At 38.2% G+C, this 19,320-nt stretch overlaps 1 protein-coding gene across 2 annotated transcripts in view; it reads right to left on the minus strand.

The window, feature by feature from the left end:
• The window catches only part of stard13b (StAR-related lipid transfer (START) domain containing 13b), a 106,365-nt gene that overhangs the window by 80,873 nt on the left and 6,172 nt on the right, over window positions 1–19,320 (minus strand). Inside the window, exons 2-4 of one of the 2 annotated variants that reach the window (XM_048160092.1) lie at window positions 17,879–18,929; window positions 8,131–8,298; window positions 6,747–6,884 (exon numbers count right to left, since the gene is read on the minus strand). In XM_048160092.1, the coding sequence (XP_048016049.1) occupies window positions 6,747–6,884; window positions 8,131–8,298; window positions 17,879–18,151 (579 nt within the window). In that variant the 5' untranslated portion in view covers window positions 18,152–18,929. Of the gene's footprint in view, window positions 1–6,746; window positions 6,885–7,060; window positions 7,079–8,130; window positions 8,299–17,878; window positions 18,930–19,320 lie in introns of those variants that run through there. The other variant, XM_048160093.1, reaches the window with a different exon arrangement.

Below are 19,320 nucleotides of genomic sequence, written 5' to 3' on the forward strand. Positions count from 1 at the left end.
TGATTAATGACGTAATGAAAAGGCGTTTTGGAGAAAATGAAAAAAAAATACAAACACTTTCTTTTTTTTAATAACTTGCACAGATGAATCATTCACAATAATCTGTATTAAGAAAGAAAATCGGATCAATTTTAACATTCTAAAATGCTTTGCATTGTGCACACAATATCCTTATTCATAAGGCAGAAACCAAGCGGCACGTGAAAAACAGAGGCTAAGAAAAATGTAGGGATTTAAAATGACTGAGAATATAAGACAAAGAGAAAGAGAAAAAAAATAGAGGAATAAGACAGAAAGTATGCGCTGTAAACTACAAGAAAAAGGCCCCACGGCATCCACTTCAAAGTGACCCTAGAGGGCTCGGGTGGGCCAGATGTGGTCCCGCGAGCAAAGCCTCATCCATCTTACATTCCATGAAACCCCCTGCAGCAGGACAACTTTTCTATATTTAGTTCTTCTCCTTAAGCCTCGCTCAACCCGCTGGAATATGTTCCATCTAGTTCCCGCGTTATCCACCATGTTTCAGCTTTTTTTTTCTGATGGACGATCTGTTTGGGCTATCAGGCTGTGGACCATCCATCTTGCAAGCTGAGGTGGGCGGCTGAGTTGGTGGTATTTTTTTGAAGTTGACATCTAGAGAACGTCAAAGAAATGCAGCAAGCATGACACAGGGTCTTGGTAGTGTTATGACAGAAACAGCCTTGGTGAAATGCACAGTTAAGCAGCGGGAGAGAAAAGGAGAAACATGTCACTGTCACGGGTGACGATGCGGGCAGACTTATCTGATGTTGCGTATATGTTTAATTTGGAGTCTGTGAATGCAGTAAATGTATAAGCAGACAGTATATCGGCTTAATACAACCCATCTTTTGCACAAGCATATGCCTGTTTTCTGAAAAGGAAACAAAAGAAGCAGGGTTGAGGACTTGAGGAAATGAAAGATGACTTAAAAAGGAAGGATAATGTAGGATCAGACCTATTCCCGAATTAGTCCTGCTTTTAAAGGAAACACGGGGAGTTGAATAAGCACCTCATGTTGCTGCATTCTGAAAGTGCTGTATATGTTAAAACCCGCTTTGAGAGCTTTTCTGCTTCTAGGCTCTTTGCCAGAATGCCTCTCAAGGCTAGTGGTGGTGAAAGGTTCATGCATCACTGCAAAGATGTGTACGTGGGTAAATGTATGTGCATTTAATGCACAGGTTCCACACATATACGTCTGGCCAAACAGGAAGTGCAAAAAGTTGGGCACTGTGCCCAAGGGGTCAAGGTTTTGCCATGGTCTAGTGAGCCCCTGCTGGTATAAAATCACAACTACACCATCTGGGCACAAAAGAATCTTTCTCCATTGACAGCCATTATAAATATGATATATACATACCATTGTAAATATGAAGCATATATATATACATACCATTGTAAATATGAAGCAAACTTTTGGACTGTACTATATATATATATATATATATATATATATATATATATATATATATATATATTTTTTTTTTTTTTGGTAACACTTTACTTGAAGGGGTGTGCATAAGACTGACATGACACCTTCATAATCTTGACATGACACGTGTCATGAATATGAAGGAGGTTTTATGCATGTAATTATGACAACTGTCATTAACAGTGTCATTCGCTCAATTATGTCATATATTTCAATGCAAAGATGACATTGTTTGAGATGTCCTTTGTTACGACAAAGCTTGACATAAACCAACACATCATTAACCTGTCAGTGTCTTTGTCAGTGACAACGTGATCATTCAGCAAAACATTCTAATAACCTGATCATAAACATGACATAGCAAACATTTAATGTATACAAACTTACAAAAACTACTTAGCTGTTATGGGTTAACATTACATTACAGGATTATTTGATGAATAGACACTTCAGTATAGGGAACACATATATAAACTGATTAATCTAATGACTTTTCCCTAACATTATAAACTCTCTAATTTACTGCTTACTTATAGTAAATTGTCTAGGTTTAGGTATTGGGTAGGATTAAGAATGTAGAATAAGCATCATTGCAGAATAAAAGCATTCAATATGTGCTTTAATTTACTAATTCAAACAGCCAATATTTTAGCCATATGAATGCTAATAGTAATAAGCAACTAGTTTAAAAGACCCTAAAATAAAGTGTTACCATTATTTTATAATGCAGTGTAATCTTTTTTATGAAATTTGAAATGCTGTCTATTATCTGACCTTCTGTTGGAAGGAAACTTAAAAAAACAAAAAACAAAAACAAAAAAAACATGAAATGAAAAATAGTCATGATGCTGTTATAAAATTATTTGTCAGAGTTTTGTCACTTAATGACATTTTAATGACAAGTTTAATTTGTACCACTGTACTTGAGCTCAAGATACATATTTATGACACTATTATAATGGCCTCATGTCAAAACCAACTACATGACAGTTTAATGCAATGTTAACCCATAAAGCTAAATGATGTCAAGTTATCATGACAAAGACACTGACAGGTTATGAACTGTATTGGTTTATGTCAAGTAAATGTCATAACTCGGTGACATCTCAAACAATGTCATCTTTGCATTAAAAATGACATAATTGAGCGAATGACACTTAATGACAGTTGTTATAAACATTCATAAAACCTCCTTCATATTCATGACACATGTCATGTCATGATTATGAAAGTGTCATGTCAGTCATATGCACACCCCTTCAAGTAAAGTGTTACCTTTTTGGATATATTTTTACTAGTGGGTGCAGGACACTATAGTTCATTTATGTAAGTGAGGATAGCAAAATAAAGTAAACTGTGACATATTATGCCAAAAAAATTCTTCATATAGTGGACTAGCAGTAAAATTGATAAAACAAAAAAAAAATTGGGAACCAAAAATTATTCAGACACTTTGACCTGACCATGTTTTGCTTAAGAGTTTTGCTTACATAATTAAAATTATTATTTTTTTCCTGACACAGTTTATATATAAGATAAATACAATTATAAAGATGGGTAGCTGCATGTGCAATTATATATTACAATTAAACAAATGGTGTTGTAACCCCAATCCTCAACGACAGCCAGGCGAACCTTCGGGGGAATCACAGGTCATCGGATGGTGTTTACATAAAGCATTCTATTTTCTGTCACAGGAAATGTGAACTCGCACACTGACGGCATACGTGCTGCTATATTTACAAACCCTGATGAGCAATGTTTTGGGAATCTTTGAGAAGGATGTTATGATTGTTTTCAATGAGAGTATGTGAAGTCACATGTCTAAAGTTGATACTGTTATAATGTAAACAATAGAGTCAGCTTAAAACGAATCCCACAATACTCTATTAACTAGTATATCATTTCTAGTTAAAGAAAGGTGAAATATACCTTGAAGTCAGATACTGAAAAGTTCTCACAGTGAATTTTTTTTTGTAACTCCCAGCTCATGCAGATTCACAAGGAATTAAAAGAGTCCCACAAAAAAAGTGAGAGGAAAAGAAAAAAGAGCAAAAGCTCACAGCATTGGCCTTTCAACCCAGCCGTATTTTGACACTTTGCAGGGTCGCTCCTCACCCAACGTCCCAAACTGAGACTTAACCTCTGCTGGAGCAGAACAAATCCTGGCCTCCTGAGCTGCACTTGGCCCCGTAATCTATCTTCATCCCATTGAGCCGCTTAGCTCCCCTCTCCTGCCCCAACCGAGGACCCCGCAGGGAGTTAGAGGGCCGGCGTGGACCCTCCACACAGATGGATGGAGAAGACTCAGCTTCCCATCGCTCACCAGCACCTCCAAGCTTTTACAACAATAGATCGAGGGTGAGGAATAGGTTAGAGGCAGTGGGGAAGCGTTTTCCCAAAGCATTTGTGAGTTCACACAATGATTCAAAGGTTTATTAATTCTAAACGAGCCACCAACACATAATTAAGCAAACTAAAGGGATAGATCACCCTAAAATGAAAACAACTTTGGACCCCACTGACTTTCATTGTATGGACAAACAAATATATATATATCTCAGAAGCAATAAGTAGTAGAATAAAGTCTCAAGGGTTTGGGATGACATGAGGGTGAGTAAATGATGACAGAATTTAAATTTTTGTGTGAACTCTCACATTAAAATGATGAAAAAAGTCTGTCAGCTTGTTCCTCTTTTGTAAGTTGCTTTGGATAAAAGCGTCTGCTATATGCATAAGTGTAAATGTAATGTAAAATATGGCTAAGCCTCCACAGTGGGTTCTTTACAGCATGGAAGCTACGTTAAAACAGGGGCTTACAACATCTTAAATAAAAGCTGGTTCCAAGTTAACAAGCATTCTGAGCCGTATGTTTTCTTTAAAGATTTTATGACGGCGTCAACTGTATGGTGTGGGTGTAGTAGTGACGTGATTGACTGAAACAACCTCTTTCACAGTGGTTGATGTTATTGCACTAATAAATAGATGGGCTACATTGGCCCGGATCCTTGTGAGTCATATTTATGACGTACAGCTTCCTCGTAACATTGACTATATCAACATAAACATTCTCTCAGTGTTGATTCATGAACAGTTTCAAAGTAGCTGATATGGCTTTCACCAGACAAGCTAGATTTTCACCTTCCAATAACTGGCTTAAAAAAATAATTCAAAAGCAAAAGCTGCCAACCACATTTTAGCCAGAAATAATACAAGTCTGTGTTTATGTACGTCACAGCGAGAGTAGAGAGAAGTTAAGATGGAGACTAGGGCTGTGTGCTTTTCAGAACTGAATTTGAATTGAATTGAGGTTGAATAAAATTCCAACTCACGAAATTAAAATGGAGCCAACTCGTAAAGATTTTGACCAACCCTGATAGCAATGGATATTGTAAAATTGTTTCTCTCTTTTTAAATCAGATCAGATGAGACCTTCAAGAACTGTGACTACAGAAACACCTTCTTCATGACTTGGTCAAGAGGTGAACTAGGATAACAGGCTTGATGAGAATCACAAATTGTTTTAATGTTAGAAGACAGTTGGTAAAATGCCAAGGGAGCTTTCCAAATTTGGATTTGTCATCTACATGAGGGTGGCCTACACTCATTCCACTGGACTGAAGGCCTCCACATGCCTCTGGAGCTTTTGACCTGTTAATCTTCTCCAAGAACCTCAAGACTTCATTTTGTCAGAGTGCACAAAGCCAAATCATTCTATTACCCCCTCCAATCCAATTACCCTCTTCAACTCTCTCTCTCCTGTGCTCTCACACAGTCTAATAAACGCACTCACCTCCCAGATCCCCATGCCAGAGGCCTTTAGCAGGGTTCCCATGCACGGACCACAGAATGTACCAGTGCTGCTTCTGCTATGCGGAGATTAAACAAACACATCTGGCCCAGTTCTCTAGCCGGACGGAAAAGGACCAAATTCCCACAGATATTGTGCTCATTTAAACCCACTGTTGTTCATCGGATATTGTTTTGGGAACAATGCAAGGGAGTGCGTGCCTTTGAAATGAAAAATATTCATGATGAGCTTAAAGGAAGAGCTGGCGATTGCTTGTTTTCTCTGTCTTCGCTAGGCAAGGGTGGCTTGAGACAAAAGTCCACAAAGTCCACCATAAATTGCGGTCGATCTGAAGCTGGACTAAGACAGCTGTAAATCAGCTGCGGTGATCGTCCGTGAAGAGTCTTATTTTCCATCCTTTGCATGTCCGACTTGTTTCCAGAATGACAGAACATTCCTTTCAGCATCTTTCACACGAACCCCAAACTCGTAAATCGCTGAGTTGTCAGATCTCCTTGTGCTTGTTCTAAACAGCAGGACACGTACAGGCCTCTTTAATTTCTGTTTGAGAATGCCTTGTCCCGTTACAAACAAACTCCAAATGTTTACAAGGCATGTACAACTAGAAACAAAGCCCTTACCTTCACAACAGACAAGCTGCATACTTTAAATATGTTATACTGTATGTAGCAAACTTGAGGAGCTTGACCAATCAAAACCGAAAAACACAAGACTCATTGCAACAACTATCAGAAATCTCATCATACAACATGTTTAGGGGTTTACAAATCACCGGTTAAAAGAAGAATAATCCTGGAATGTTTTCATCAAAAACCTGAATTTCTTTTTGACTGAAGAAAGAAGGACATGAACATCTTGGATGACATGGGGGTGAGTAAATTATCAGGAAAATTTTATTTAAAAGTGGACTAATCCTTTAAGCTAAGCTACACTGGTTTGGAATCCAAACAAGATGTGATGGCCTTAAATGGCCCACTAAAAGTCTTCCTTTGGTGTCGCCCTGAATTCATTAATTCAATTCCCCAGACTAAGGGGGAATCCTGTTTGGATTAGCGAGGGGAAAATCTATTTAAGTCAGCCCCACTAATGCTGAAAAAGCCATTAGAAATGCAATCCTAGACCATCAAACCTCAACCTCAGAAGCTTCTTAAAATGAACATATGCCCTGGTCACTGACACACAGTGTCTTCATTAAGAAACACTTCACAGAGAAAGCTTAAGCAACTGATCACATGGTCTATATACAGATCAACTCTTCTTAGGTAAAGCCAAATTAGATACTAACAATCCTGAGTTCTAAATACCAGTACCATCAATATGACATAACAACAAATTTATTTTTCTCTTAATGATTTGCTCTGTTCTGCTAATTAGATTCCAACTTTTTTTTTTTTTGAAGTACCTACATAGTTTTTGAGGAGACTGTTGAGGAAAACAATTCAATATAACACAAAAAAATCAAGTTGAGTAAGTTCAAATGCTCACCTCTGTCTTTTTACCATGTGATCTCCCCAGAGAGGAAGTGGCTCCCACAAGTCTTTCTTGGCCGTGCCGTTCCTTCGTGTCGGTTCTTCTGGCCATGTTGTTCCAGTTGAGGGACTGGTTCACCCCCACAACTCCGCTCTGCAACGACAGCACAACAACTTTTAGCATGTGACGGGACACACTTTGTCTGGAATGGATGACCTCTGGAGATGACTATGAGAAGAATAGAGAAGCTAAGACACAAACTCAACAGACCATTGTAAAGAGCCCAAAAACTATCAAAAATAGAAGAACTTGAGAGAAAAATTGTTGACCTTGTTCCAGAACAGCATGCAAAGGGATATCTTGTCTCTCGTTAAAAACCAGGAATGGTTGTGGTGAGGGCTCTGAAACCCATCATGTCATTCTGCTGACCACCCCTAATGGACATGGTGATATAAACAGAACAACAGACCCCAAGCACAAGACATCGTTGTCTTGAGGAACCAAAAGGCACTTTTGTCTTGCTGTGAACCCTTGCTACAGGGTAGTTATGTCGCGAGCTTGCATGAGGTTTTTTTTTTTAAACTTGCATTGAAAGTTCCCCATGGCAAGCTCCCAAGACAATGGACCTCTGTGTTAGTGTCACCAGTCTGGTCTACTCTCTGCCAGCATGCAGCACATTCTATGTAACCCATGTCACAGACAGACGCCATGCACTGGCACATCAAGCAATATCAGACAACATAATATTCCCACTGAATTCTTATCAGTTATCTACACTCACAAGTGTGAACCAATCAACTAATCTCGAATAGAATAGAATAGAATAGAATAGAATAGAATAGAATAGAATACAGATTGTGATTCAGATAAAATCCAGCCGATGAAAAGATTCTGCCTGTTTAAAGGAAGCTACAGCAAAATATTTACCAAGAAATACCCATTAACTCTTACCCCGCCAGAGTTCAAGTTTCATTCAAAAGGGAACATTTTGAGCAAAAAGCTGAGAAAATCACGTTTTTGTCAAAGACTACATCTGGATTAGATTCAGAATGATGATCAAAACATAGATGGAGTAGATTGTGTCCATCAACACCCCTAATGATTTATATGCTGTTTAATGTTGGTGATCGTGTTATTTTACATTTGCATATGATTACATATGATATTGCTTGTTTCTGCATCTTCTTCGCATGTGTTTGATCAGGAGATTCAGTACTCTTTTAGAAGATGTGTACTAGCACCCCCTACCATATAACAGTGAAAACACGGAAAGCCGGAAAATTTTATCGATGGCGGGGAAGAGTTCTCACAAATTGTGGAAATTTATGTCAATGGTGGGGAAAGAGTTAATCAACAAACTAATTACATTATATTTAACAAGAAAGAAAAAAAGAGTGACCTGCAGGAATGCTCTGTCATTAGCGGTGTGTCTCCTGGCGGTGTTGGGTGTGTCGGAGGGGGAGGAGCCAGCACTGAGCGCTTCCTCTATATCCAGATTGAGCTGATCTAATCTCTTTATTAGCTGGGTCATAGATTCAGACCATGGAGACAGGACCTGAGGAGACTCCTGCATGTACACAGAAGAGACATACTGTAGGACATCACAGAAAAATAAGCATTGAAGATAAAATTGATTAGGCAGAGTCATTACGTTAGACTCGGTCATTCAGTCAAGGGTCTGTTTTCCTTTGATGTACAGAGCCAAAAATAACCAACTTGATGAGCCAGAACTGATTTCAGAGCCGTATCTTTTATTCTCAAACTAAGGTTTCAAAGTCACACTGAACTACTCTGCATGAAAACACAGAACAACACAGCCAACAAGTGTTTTCCCAGAGAAAAATGTTAATGCTTAGACTTAATGGAGTTTTCAGTTGTTTCATTTCAGTATCTACTGTCTCGTTTGTTTCCGTTGTATTTCTACCAAGAAATTTTAGGAGAAACATCTAAGACAACTGTTGACATACAGTAAGAGTACAGATCTTTAAAATGAATGCATCAAGATACACTGTGGGACAACGACAAGCCAGTGGAGGGAATGTGATGCTTTGGGCAATGTTCTGCTGTGGAAACCCTGGGTCCGGCCATTTATGTGGATGTAAATTTGACACGTACCACCATTCCTAAAAGCCAGGTACACCCCTTCATGACAATGGTGTTCCCTGGTGGAAGTGGCTTCTTTCAGCAGGATAATGCACCCTGCCACACTGCACACATTGTTCAAGAATGGTTTAAAGGAACACTCCACTTTTTTTGAAAATAGGCTCATTTTCCAACTTAAGCAGTTAAGTTTTACCGTTTTCGAATCCATTCAGCCAATCTCCGGGTCTGCGTAATATCATTGCGCCTGCTGCACTCATGGTACGGCAGCAAAGTTCCTTGATTATTACGCCAGAATGAGAATATAGTTCCTAGCCATATCGGCCTAGAAAATCACAACTTTTCATTTTCCGTCGGTCTTAGTACATGATGTAACTAAGAGTCAAGTTTGAAATAGGAAAAATATTGAAACTCTGGTCATTTTTTTGAGCGAGATGCTATTGGTCTCATCAGATTCAATGAACAATGCTAAGCTATGCTAAAAGTGGTACCGCCAGACCCGGAGATCGGCTGAATGGATTCGAAAACAGTAAAACTCAACTGTTTAACTCTAGAGGAGTTGGAAAACTATTTTCAAAAAAAGTGGAGTGTTCCTTTAAGAAACATGATAAAGAGTTCAAGGTGTTGCCTTGGCCTCCAAATTCCCCAAATCTCAATGCAGTTGAGTAATTTGTAGGATGTGCTGGACCAACAAGTTCAATCCACCTCACAACCAACAGGACTTGAAGGATCTGCTGCTAATATTTGTGCCAGATACCACAGGACACCTTCAGGGCTCTTGTAGAGTCCATGCCTCAGGGGTTCGGCACTGTTTTTGCAACACGAGGAGGACCAACAGCATATTAGACAGATGGTCATAATGGCCAAGTACTCACTGCAGCTAAATTCAGTTGTTAGTTCACCTTTTAGTGCTTAATCCTGTTCTGTACACACACAGTGACAACCGCATTTACAAAAATTCTACACAGTATAACCAAACTGTGTTGTTAATTTCATATTTTTGTTAATTTTTATCAAAACACCGTTACCATGGTGTCAATCATCACAGGTTTCGGGAGTGAGTCGTGGTCCATATACACATAGCCTAGAACAATAATTTAGGGGACTCACTCCCGCATTTAAATGCGTTTGTCACTCCTGAAACTTTGCAGTGTGTACGTGCCCAATGAGAGACATTAGCCTCCCTTGAACAGTAAATAGCACTGAGGGTCAAATGTTCCAGTGCCACACACACTTGAACCAATACTAGCGAGGCAACCCAGCTGCCATTGTGGTCCAAACATAGCTGTATGGTATTCCTCTCCTTTCTCTCCAGCGCTACTTTCACTACTCCCCACACACCCCTGCCAAAGATTATAAATAGACTGTCCCGTCCAGCTCAGACACAGCCGAGGGTTCCTGGGCTATAAATTACCCTCACCTACCTCACTCACCAAGCTGTAAATCAACAGGGTTGCCCCTTTACCAACAGGAAGTGGAGGGGCCAGAGGAGCAGGAAGAGGGCAAGGATGAACTGTGAGGAACGTTTAACAGTAACATCCCAGTGCGGGAGACACAGCAGGCGGAAATGCTCAAGTCTTTCTTGGGATCTGAAGCCCCAAGGCAGAGATTACAGCTCCCTCTCATCCACACACAATGATGCTATTGACGACTGTCATGGCAGAATGGGACACATTTGTCTCAGGCAGCAGAAATACATGGTTTGGTTTGAAAAGGGGGGCAGCATACAAGGCACATAAAATCTCAAGGAATGTGGCCATGGTAAGACCCTTAACCAATTAGACTCAAGATGATGACATTCCTTCAGAGAGTGAACAAAGGGGTACAACAGAATCAACCTTTCTAGGACAGTTTAAAAATTAATACAAAGTCAGTAAGATTTTTTAATGTTTTTGAAAGAAAGTGCTCACCAAAGCTGCATTTATTAGTTACCTGTTTTAGGGAGTAATGCAATATTGTAACTTACCCCAACACTGCTAGAGAGAAGGCTTTCTTGTTGTCCTTCTTAAGACATTAGCACCACTCTGTCTTGCCCTTCTGCAATGGACCATTAACCCTCTTGACTTTGACAAAAGAGGATGCATTTGCTGCTCATAATGCTCAAATCTGACCCCCCAAGCAGAGTCTTGAGTGAAAACAATTAGTGTCTTCTTAGAAATAAAGGAGGATGTTGTTTGACTAAACAGACAATGTCACTAAGACTTTAAAGCTAAGGTCTAATTTCTGAGTTTACGGCAACACTAAAATAGGGCTCAAAAGTTTGGGATCAGTAAGATTTTTTGAAAGAAATTAATACTTTTACTCAGCAAAGATGCATGAAATTGATCAAAAGTGGCAGTAAAGATATTTATAATGTTATAAAAAAATTGTATTTCAAATCTACTTCATCATCTTGAAATAGATTCAAGAATACTGGAAAAAACGATAGCATAGTTAATGCATTAAAGGTGCAATATGTAATATTTTCTGTCCGTTAGAGGTCGCTAGAGGCCTATTTAAAACAAATGCGTAGCTTGATGACACCAAGATTGAGCGTGGAATCTTGGGAGATGTGGTCTTCACCTCACAGCCGGTGGAAAATAATCGGGATAGGACTCGGGAAGAAATCATGTTCATGGATGCGATTATTAACGTTACTTTAGTATGAAGCAGAGCAGGACCGAGTGTTGTGGGAGCTGAACGAGGCCGCTGGAGCGATTGCACAACATTCCGCGAGCAGCGGAACTTTTATTATGACACAGTCGCTGGCGCCGCTTCCACTTTTCCGGTCATGAGTATGAGGTAACGCAGCTCTGTTTATCATATTTATGGTGGCCCAGTAGTGCACAACACAACGAAATTAAAAAAGCAAACATAAGTTCACAACACAACGAAATCGAGCCACAACACAACGGAATGAAGCCACAACACAACAAAATAAAGCCACAACACAACGGAATTAAAAAAGCAAACATAAGTTCACAACACAACGAAATCGAGCCACAACACAACGGAATAAAGCCACAACACAACGAAATAAAGCCACAACACAACGAAATTAAAAAAGCAAACATAAGTTCACAACACAACGAAATCGAGCCACAACACAACGGAATAAAGCCACAACACAACGAAATCAAGCCACAACACAACGGAATAAAGCCACAACACAACGAAATAAAGCCACAACACAACGAAATAAAGCCACAACACAACGGAAATTCTCCCGACCACTATGGGGCTCTCAGAGCTCGGTAAATTTAGCTTTCCTTGCCAATGTTCTATAGAGTCGGCAGTAATATCAATACCACAATTAGTTTTAACAGTATGTAGCCACCATATATCGACATGAAATATTAATTCAAAATCACCTACGTGCAAAATAGCTTCATATTTATACCTTGTGAATGATGTTGACGTGCTACCACGGACTTCTGCCAATTCCACCAAGTGGTTAAAACCTATAATTTGTATTCATTAAAATTACTTATAACATTTAAAAACAGACATATTCAAATTACAAAGTTTGTCAGTCTTACCAACAGGAACTAACAAGCTTTGGAATTTGAACATATCTGTTTTTAAATGTTAAACAAAGTCAATGTAATGAATACAAATTATACGTTTTAACGACTTGGAGGAATTGGCAGACGTTCCCTTCATCATGCTTCCTGGTATCGCGTCAAATCATTCACAAGTATAAATATGAAGCTATTGTGCACGTAGTTTGTTTTTAATTAATATTTCATGTCGATATACAATGTTTACATACTTAAAACTAATCGTATTGATATCTTTGTAAGATTGCTGACTTTATAGAACAGTGGCAAGGAATACTAACATTACCGAGCTCTCAGAGCCCCCAAGTGGTCGGGAGCATTTCCGTTGTGTTGTGGCTTTATTCCGTTGTGCTGTGGCTTGATTTCGTTGTGTTGTGAACTTATGTTTGCTTTTTTAATTTCGTTGTGTTGTGCACTACTGGGCCACCTTACATATTAGATACATTTGAGTGCGTTGAAAATTATGTTGTAATGTTACTCTGTGCATTTGCTCGGTGGCTGCTATGAGGCACTTGTTGCACACTGCAGTAAGATAGATCGATTTTAGAATAGGCCTATCATATTAAATGCTGGATGGCTTGTGTTGATAAATGGCATGCAATTCATTTAAAAACATATTGTATGATGGAGAAAATTCTGTAGTACTGTTACTAAAAATAAAGCTGCATCTGATTATGCTATGTTAGCTACTTCACAAGATGTTTTTCTCTGAGGCATGGTAAAGCATGGTACTCGCAAAAAAAAAAAAAAAAAAATAGATTTAAGCAATAAAACTAAACATCTTGAGCTATAAAACAATAATTAGTTTTCTGTCTTATAAATATATCAAAACAGTTGTTCCCTTGTCTATTAAAACATGTAATATATTAAAGCATCCTTTGGTGTTTCCAAGGTTTCTACAAAATAAAACCGGAAACCGAAGGGTAACGCGGGTATGACGCAGTTGACAAGGCGACTCCTCACACGTCCCGGAGCCTTGGTTATAAATTGCAATTTTCTCACAATTTACAAATAGTTGGAAACATTTGGGATATTGTAAGTAACAAGTGAACAAAATATATAACACTGGCCTAGTGGTTTTTGGATATTTTACTGCAAAATTCTTACATATTTCACCTTTAAGTACCCTGGACCAACAAATGAACAGCATTTTTACATGTTTATTAATAAAAATACTATTGTTCATTCATGTTTGTTAATGATATGAACTAATGGGTCAATTTATGCGACTTAAAATGTCAAAAATGTATTAGTATAATGCACAAATTAACATTAATCTAGTATAATAAATGCTACAAAGGTACTGTACATTGTTAGTTCATGATACGGTAATATGTTAATGTCAACTAATTACAAATACTGTAAAGTGTTGCCAATGTCCCCTGTTTTTAGTATTAAATAGTATTGATTAAATAGTATTAAATAGTATTGATTTCCACAAGAAAGAGAACACAGTATTAAAAAGTATAGTGTATTGTCTAGTGGCAGCCCTTGGAATCTGTACCTTGCCCAGAATCCGTGGTATTCAACAACCCGGCATCGGTTACAACACCCCTTTCCGCCCTGTCAGTCGTGAGAAAATACACTTGTCATGGCAACTAGGCCGGTATGAGTCAGTCCCACCAGATCAGCTCATCATTGTTATCTTCCACGGTGGACAGAATGGCCGAGGACCATAACTGCACCGCCGCAAATTGGCCACATTGTAAATCTCAGCACTGGCCCATTGACATGGAAATGAGGAGTCAAGTGCCCGGCTTTGGCATGGCTCTGGGCTTCCTGCCATAGCCATGCCACCCACTGAGCGTGCCAGCCAGCTCCACCGAGAGAATGTAGCAATATGTCATCCTTAAAGGCCACCAGCCATAATCCGTTTGCTGAACTGCTTCAAATCCAGGTCAGATAAGTCTCTACAGAGGAAGAAAATCCTACCTGCTTTTTTGTTACAGGAGCCATTCAACTCAGTGTCATGTAAGTCAATGTCTTTCCTCACAAGGATATATACACAGACGGCTAGAGATGCTGCAGTTTTCAACAATTACTTTCCATGAGCACAAATAAAATTTACATAAACAGGTGTTAATAACTCTACTAGAGATTTTGGCCACACAATATGCGTAAAAGGTTTGTATAGAGCGCCTCCAAATGGTGAAGACGCAAAATGCAAGTTGTGTGCAATATTAAATATCAAATATTTAATTTCCATATGGATTGTACCAGGGAATCTCATCTATAGCTTTTTAAATATTTAAAAATAAATATTTTTGCAATTTTATACTGATATTAAATGTTCCTTGATTTTTTTCTGTCCATATCCACTGACAGCTAATTCTGGTATTTCTTGAGAAGGTGCAAACGAGGCAAGGTCAGCGCTCACGTGAGGGGTACCACATTCTTTCATGCGTTCATCTTAAATCATGCATGAACAAAGAATGAGAAACAGGAGGGGAGAGCTGAGCATGTGCAGCACAGAGGGGTGTTGGGGACAACAAATGAACCACGGGTCGTTCTCAGCTCACCTGCCTTAGAAAAACTATTTAACCTCTGTACATTCTGCTAACTACTGTAAGCCATCACAACTTCTAGATGTAATTGTCCTGTCTTGGTTTGACGTTTTTTTCCTGTACAAAAAAAGTATTATTTTAAAAGTTTTAAGAAAATTTTTTTAGCAATAAATTCATTTTTTTTTAATTATTTAAAAATTATGCATTAATTAAATAATAATAAAAATGTATTAAATAATATTTAATATATTGTGAATATTGCTGGTTCTTTTTTGTTCCTCTTTTGTAAGTTGCTTTGGATAAAAGTTTTTGCTGTAAATGTATATATAAATGTAATTTAATAATATTTCATTATATATTTAATATATAATCATTTACATTAAATGTATTCATAAAACAATAGTATATATAGAGAAAGATATTCTTTCTTTGTAGACTTTTCATTGCAATTATTTTCAGAATAACACAAAATAGATTTTATTAAAGGTGCCCTCGAATGAAAAATTGAATTTACCTTGGCATAGTCAAATAACAAGAGTTCAGTACATGGAAATGACATACAGTGAGTCTCAAACTCCATTGTTTCCTCCTTCTTATATAAATCTCATTTGTTTAAAAGACTTCCGGAAAACACACAGGATCTCAACATAACACTGACTGTTACGTAACAGTCGGGGTGTATGCCCCAATATTTGCATATGCCAGCCCATGTTCCCAACATTATGAAAGGCATTAGACAAGGGCAGCCAGTAACGTCTGGATCTGCACAGGTGAATCAACAGACTAGGTAAGCAAGCAAGAACAACAGCGAAAAATGGCAGATGGAGCAATAATAACTGACATGATCCATGATATCATGATATTTTTAGTGACATTTGTAAATTGTCTTTCTAAATGTTTCGTTAGCATGTTGCTAATGTACTGTTAAATGTGGTTAAAGTTACCATCGTTTCTTACTGTATTCACGGAGCCGTTCGCTATTTTCATTTTTAAACACTTGCAGTCTGTATAATTCATAAACACAACTTCATTATTTATAAATCTCTCCAACAGTGTAGCATTAGCCGTTAGCCACAGAGCACAGCCTCAAATTCATTCAGAATCAAATGTAAACAATATAACAGTATACAATACTCACATAATCAGACGCATGCATGCTGCATGCATGACGAACACTTTGTAAAGATCCATTTGAGGGTTATATTAGCTGTGTAAACTTTGTTTAGGCACTGTTCAAGGCAAGCGCGAGCTCCGTGGGCGTGGAGCATGAGAATTAAAGGGCCAGTAGCCCTGAATCGGCTCATTTATAATGATGCCCCAAAATAGGCAGTTAAAAAAAAAATCTATGGGGTATTTTGAGCTGAAACTTCACAGACACATTCAGGGGACACCTTAGACTTATATTACATCTTTTAAAAAAAAGTTCTAGGGCACCTTTAACAACCTTTCAAGAAGGTGTGTATGTGCATGCGTGTGTGTACAAATTTATCAAAAACTTATGATTATGCAAAGGAATGGCTACTTATTCTAACAACAAGCAATAGCAAAAGATGTCAAACTGAATCTATATACTGAACAGTTGACTTTGAATTTATGTAGTGATAAGAACAGAGTAGAGGGTGTGACAGCCTCAACTTTACACTTTGTCCTGGTTATCTCTGGTATGTATGGTATGGGACATTTTTACAGGAGCTCTTAACTGAGCATGGTAGGGAATATGCCATTGTGTTTTCATATATGTCCATGTGACACCTCTTTAAAGAACAATAAACTTGGGATGGGGAGGTCACATGTCACCAACAGTCAGGTCAGGCATGAGTTTAAGAGAAAGATGCAAATCATCCATGACTGGTTCCAACTAAATGAAGCTGTAAGTAATGGAAAGTTAAGTTCACTGCTACTGTAAATAGATGTTTGCTCTGACAGGCGACAGGAAGGACATCAGACTCGGCATTCCATGAAAAAGAGACTATGACCGATGCTCAGGAAAGCTTAGCTTTATGACATGAACGGTCTATCAGCATGACAATATGTGGTGGTTGAGCTGGTGGTTCATTCAGAGCTCTAGTAATAACCAGTCAGTCCTTTACAAGCATTTTCTATAGTCAAGCATTCTATATATCATTTTGTATAGAAAAAATAAAAAAACAGCAGCTATGGGAGTGATGGTAAAAATTACATCTTTCTCTCTTTTGACTGCCGTTTTCAATCGCTTTCTAATTTTTCCCTCTTTTTAAAAGTTGTGAGAACACTATTGTGGAGTTTTTCTTTTGCTATTTGAGCAAGTGGAAACACAAAAAATATATTTAATGTATTCTCTCATTCAACGCTATAGAATTTTACCCAACTATGATGACTTCCGCTTCTGAGAAACCCGGAAATGTGAAAAGAGTCTATTGGATTTTCATTACTTTTCCTTTATTTATCCAGTAACTGGAAAAGGTGTTTTAAAATAATTTAGATTTAGACCAATTACAAGTCTTTCAGACTGATTTGTGAACCTGTTTAACTGACTTCATGGAAATAATTGACTTAAAAGAACAATCCTCTCACAAGTGAGACATCAACTGTGGCTTGTGAGTAAGCAAGACCAAAATCTTGCCAATAAAATATTTATAATATCAAATCAAAATTAGGAAAATCTATATTTACTACACAAATCCATTACTTATCCATGACTTTTAAGATTTTATGAACTGCAATGACTTTTATTTCTAGGTTTTCCATGACCATATGCATGAGAAACCTGGATAGCACCTAAAGCTGAATGTACTCGCACAAGTTAAAATTAATTAAATTAATTCCAGAAGTTTATCATTTAATGTTATAGTTTGAGAACAAACCTGAACATTTGAGGAATATTAATACAGTGTTGAACTGAAAGCAATGTAAAAAATCTTTACAGACACTGAAAATCAAACCAGATATCCCACTTAAAGACATCACTAAGCTTTAACAAATCTCAAAAAGCCTATTAAACATCTAACCATCATTGCATCCTCACCTCTGTACTACTACTCTCCTCCTCTGCCTCATAACTGCTGGTGCTGGTCGGTGGGAGGTTGGTGCTGGAACTTTCTTTTGTACTTGCTTGTCCACATGGTTCCTTTTCTCCTTTGGTTCTCCAATCCACCCCTATTTCGTCTGGAGCCAGGGAGAAACTCTTTGCTCTCTGGGAACACCTCATCGCCATGGCTGTCATCTTCAGAAGAGGTCTCACAACCTTCTGAACTCTCATTGGTTTGGGCATTCTGGATAACACCCAAAAAGCTGTCATAATCTGCAAAGGTAATGGAGCTGGGCTTGTGTTTGATGATTCGTGGTAGATCGGTACCCTTAGGGACTGACAAAGGAGCAGAATATGGGTGCTCAAGGTGGGACGGTCCCAATGGAGAAGGATGCAAAAGAGTAAGCGGGGTCTGAAATGGATCTTACTGTCAAACTAGAGAAAGGATAAGAAGTAGACAAGGTGTTTGAGGAATCTACATCAAGGCTGTTGGTCACTGAACTATCTGAAGGAAGTCAAAAACCCTGTATCACTGTCCAGTTTGGAGGTCGGATTCATGAAAAATGCCATTCATCTCATGTTTTGGGCTTGATATTGGAGCAGAAGTGCTTTTATGTTTGATGCATTCCTTTGTCTTTTCTTCTGTGAGAAGATTTGTGATTTGAAGACAAGGTCCATCCTTGCTGACTAGCACTGGTACAATTTGATTGATCTTCTCTAATGAATATTTGTTCTTCAGCTCAAGTGGTGTTTGGTCAACAGATAATAGTGAATTGGAACTATCTTTTAATGTCAGGTTTCCATCCATGGCTGAGTCTGCCATTGAAAGCTCTACTGAGAAAGTCATTTTGGGGGCCTCTTGCAATGCTGATGACCGCTGTCCTTCTAAAGGTCATCATGGGTCGATTGTCCATGTTTCAATCTACAGTTTAGAGCTAGCCATAAGGAATACTCCAAAGTGCCTTTGTATAATGCCAGAAACTGCCATGTTCCACCATTTGGACTGAACTGGTTCCTCTGTCCAAATTAGCACTTTGTGCCTATCATCCTGAAAAGAAAGAACAGAAATTGTAATAAGTTTGCTTTAAATGTCTGCATGATTGTTTTTTCAAGATATAGGTACATTTACTTACTTAGCATACTTAAAAGATTAGTTCACTTTAAAATGAAGATTACCCCAAGCTTTACTCACCTTAAGCCATCCTATAGGTGTATATGACTTTCTTCTTTCTGATGAACACAATCAGGAGATATATTAATAAATATCCCAATGAATCCGAGCTTTATAATGGCAGTGAACAGGAAACAATGAATATGAAGCTCAAGAAAGTGCATCAATCCATTATAACCATACTCCACATGGCTCCGGGGGTAATAAAGGCCTTCTTAAGTGATGAGTTTGAGTAAAAAAATATCCATATTTAGCAAGTTATGAAGTA

Source organism: Megalobrama amblycephala, linkage group LG16 (genome assembly GCF_018812025.1).
Source record: "Megalobrama amblycephala isolate DHTTF-2021 linkage group LG16, ASM1881202v1, whole genome shotgun sequence".
Lineage (NCBI taxonomy): Eukaryota > Metazoa > Chordata > Actinopteri > Cypriniformes > Xenocyprididae > Megalobrama > Megalobrama amblycephala.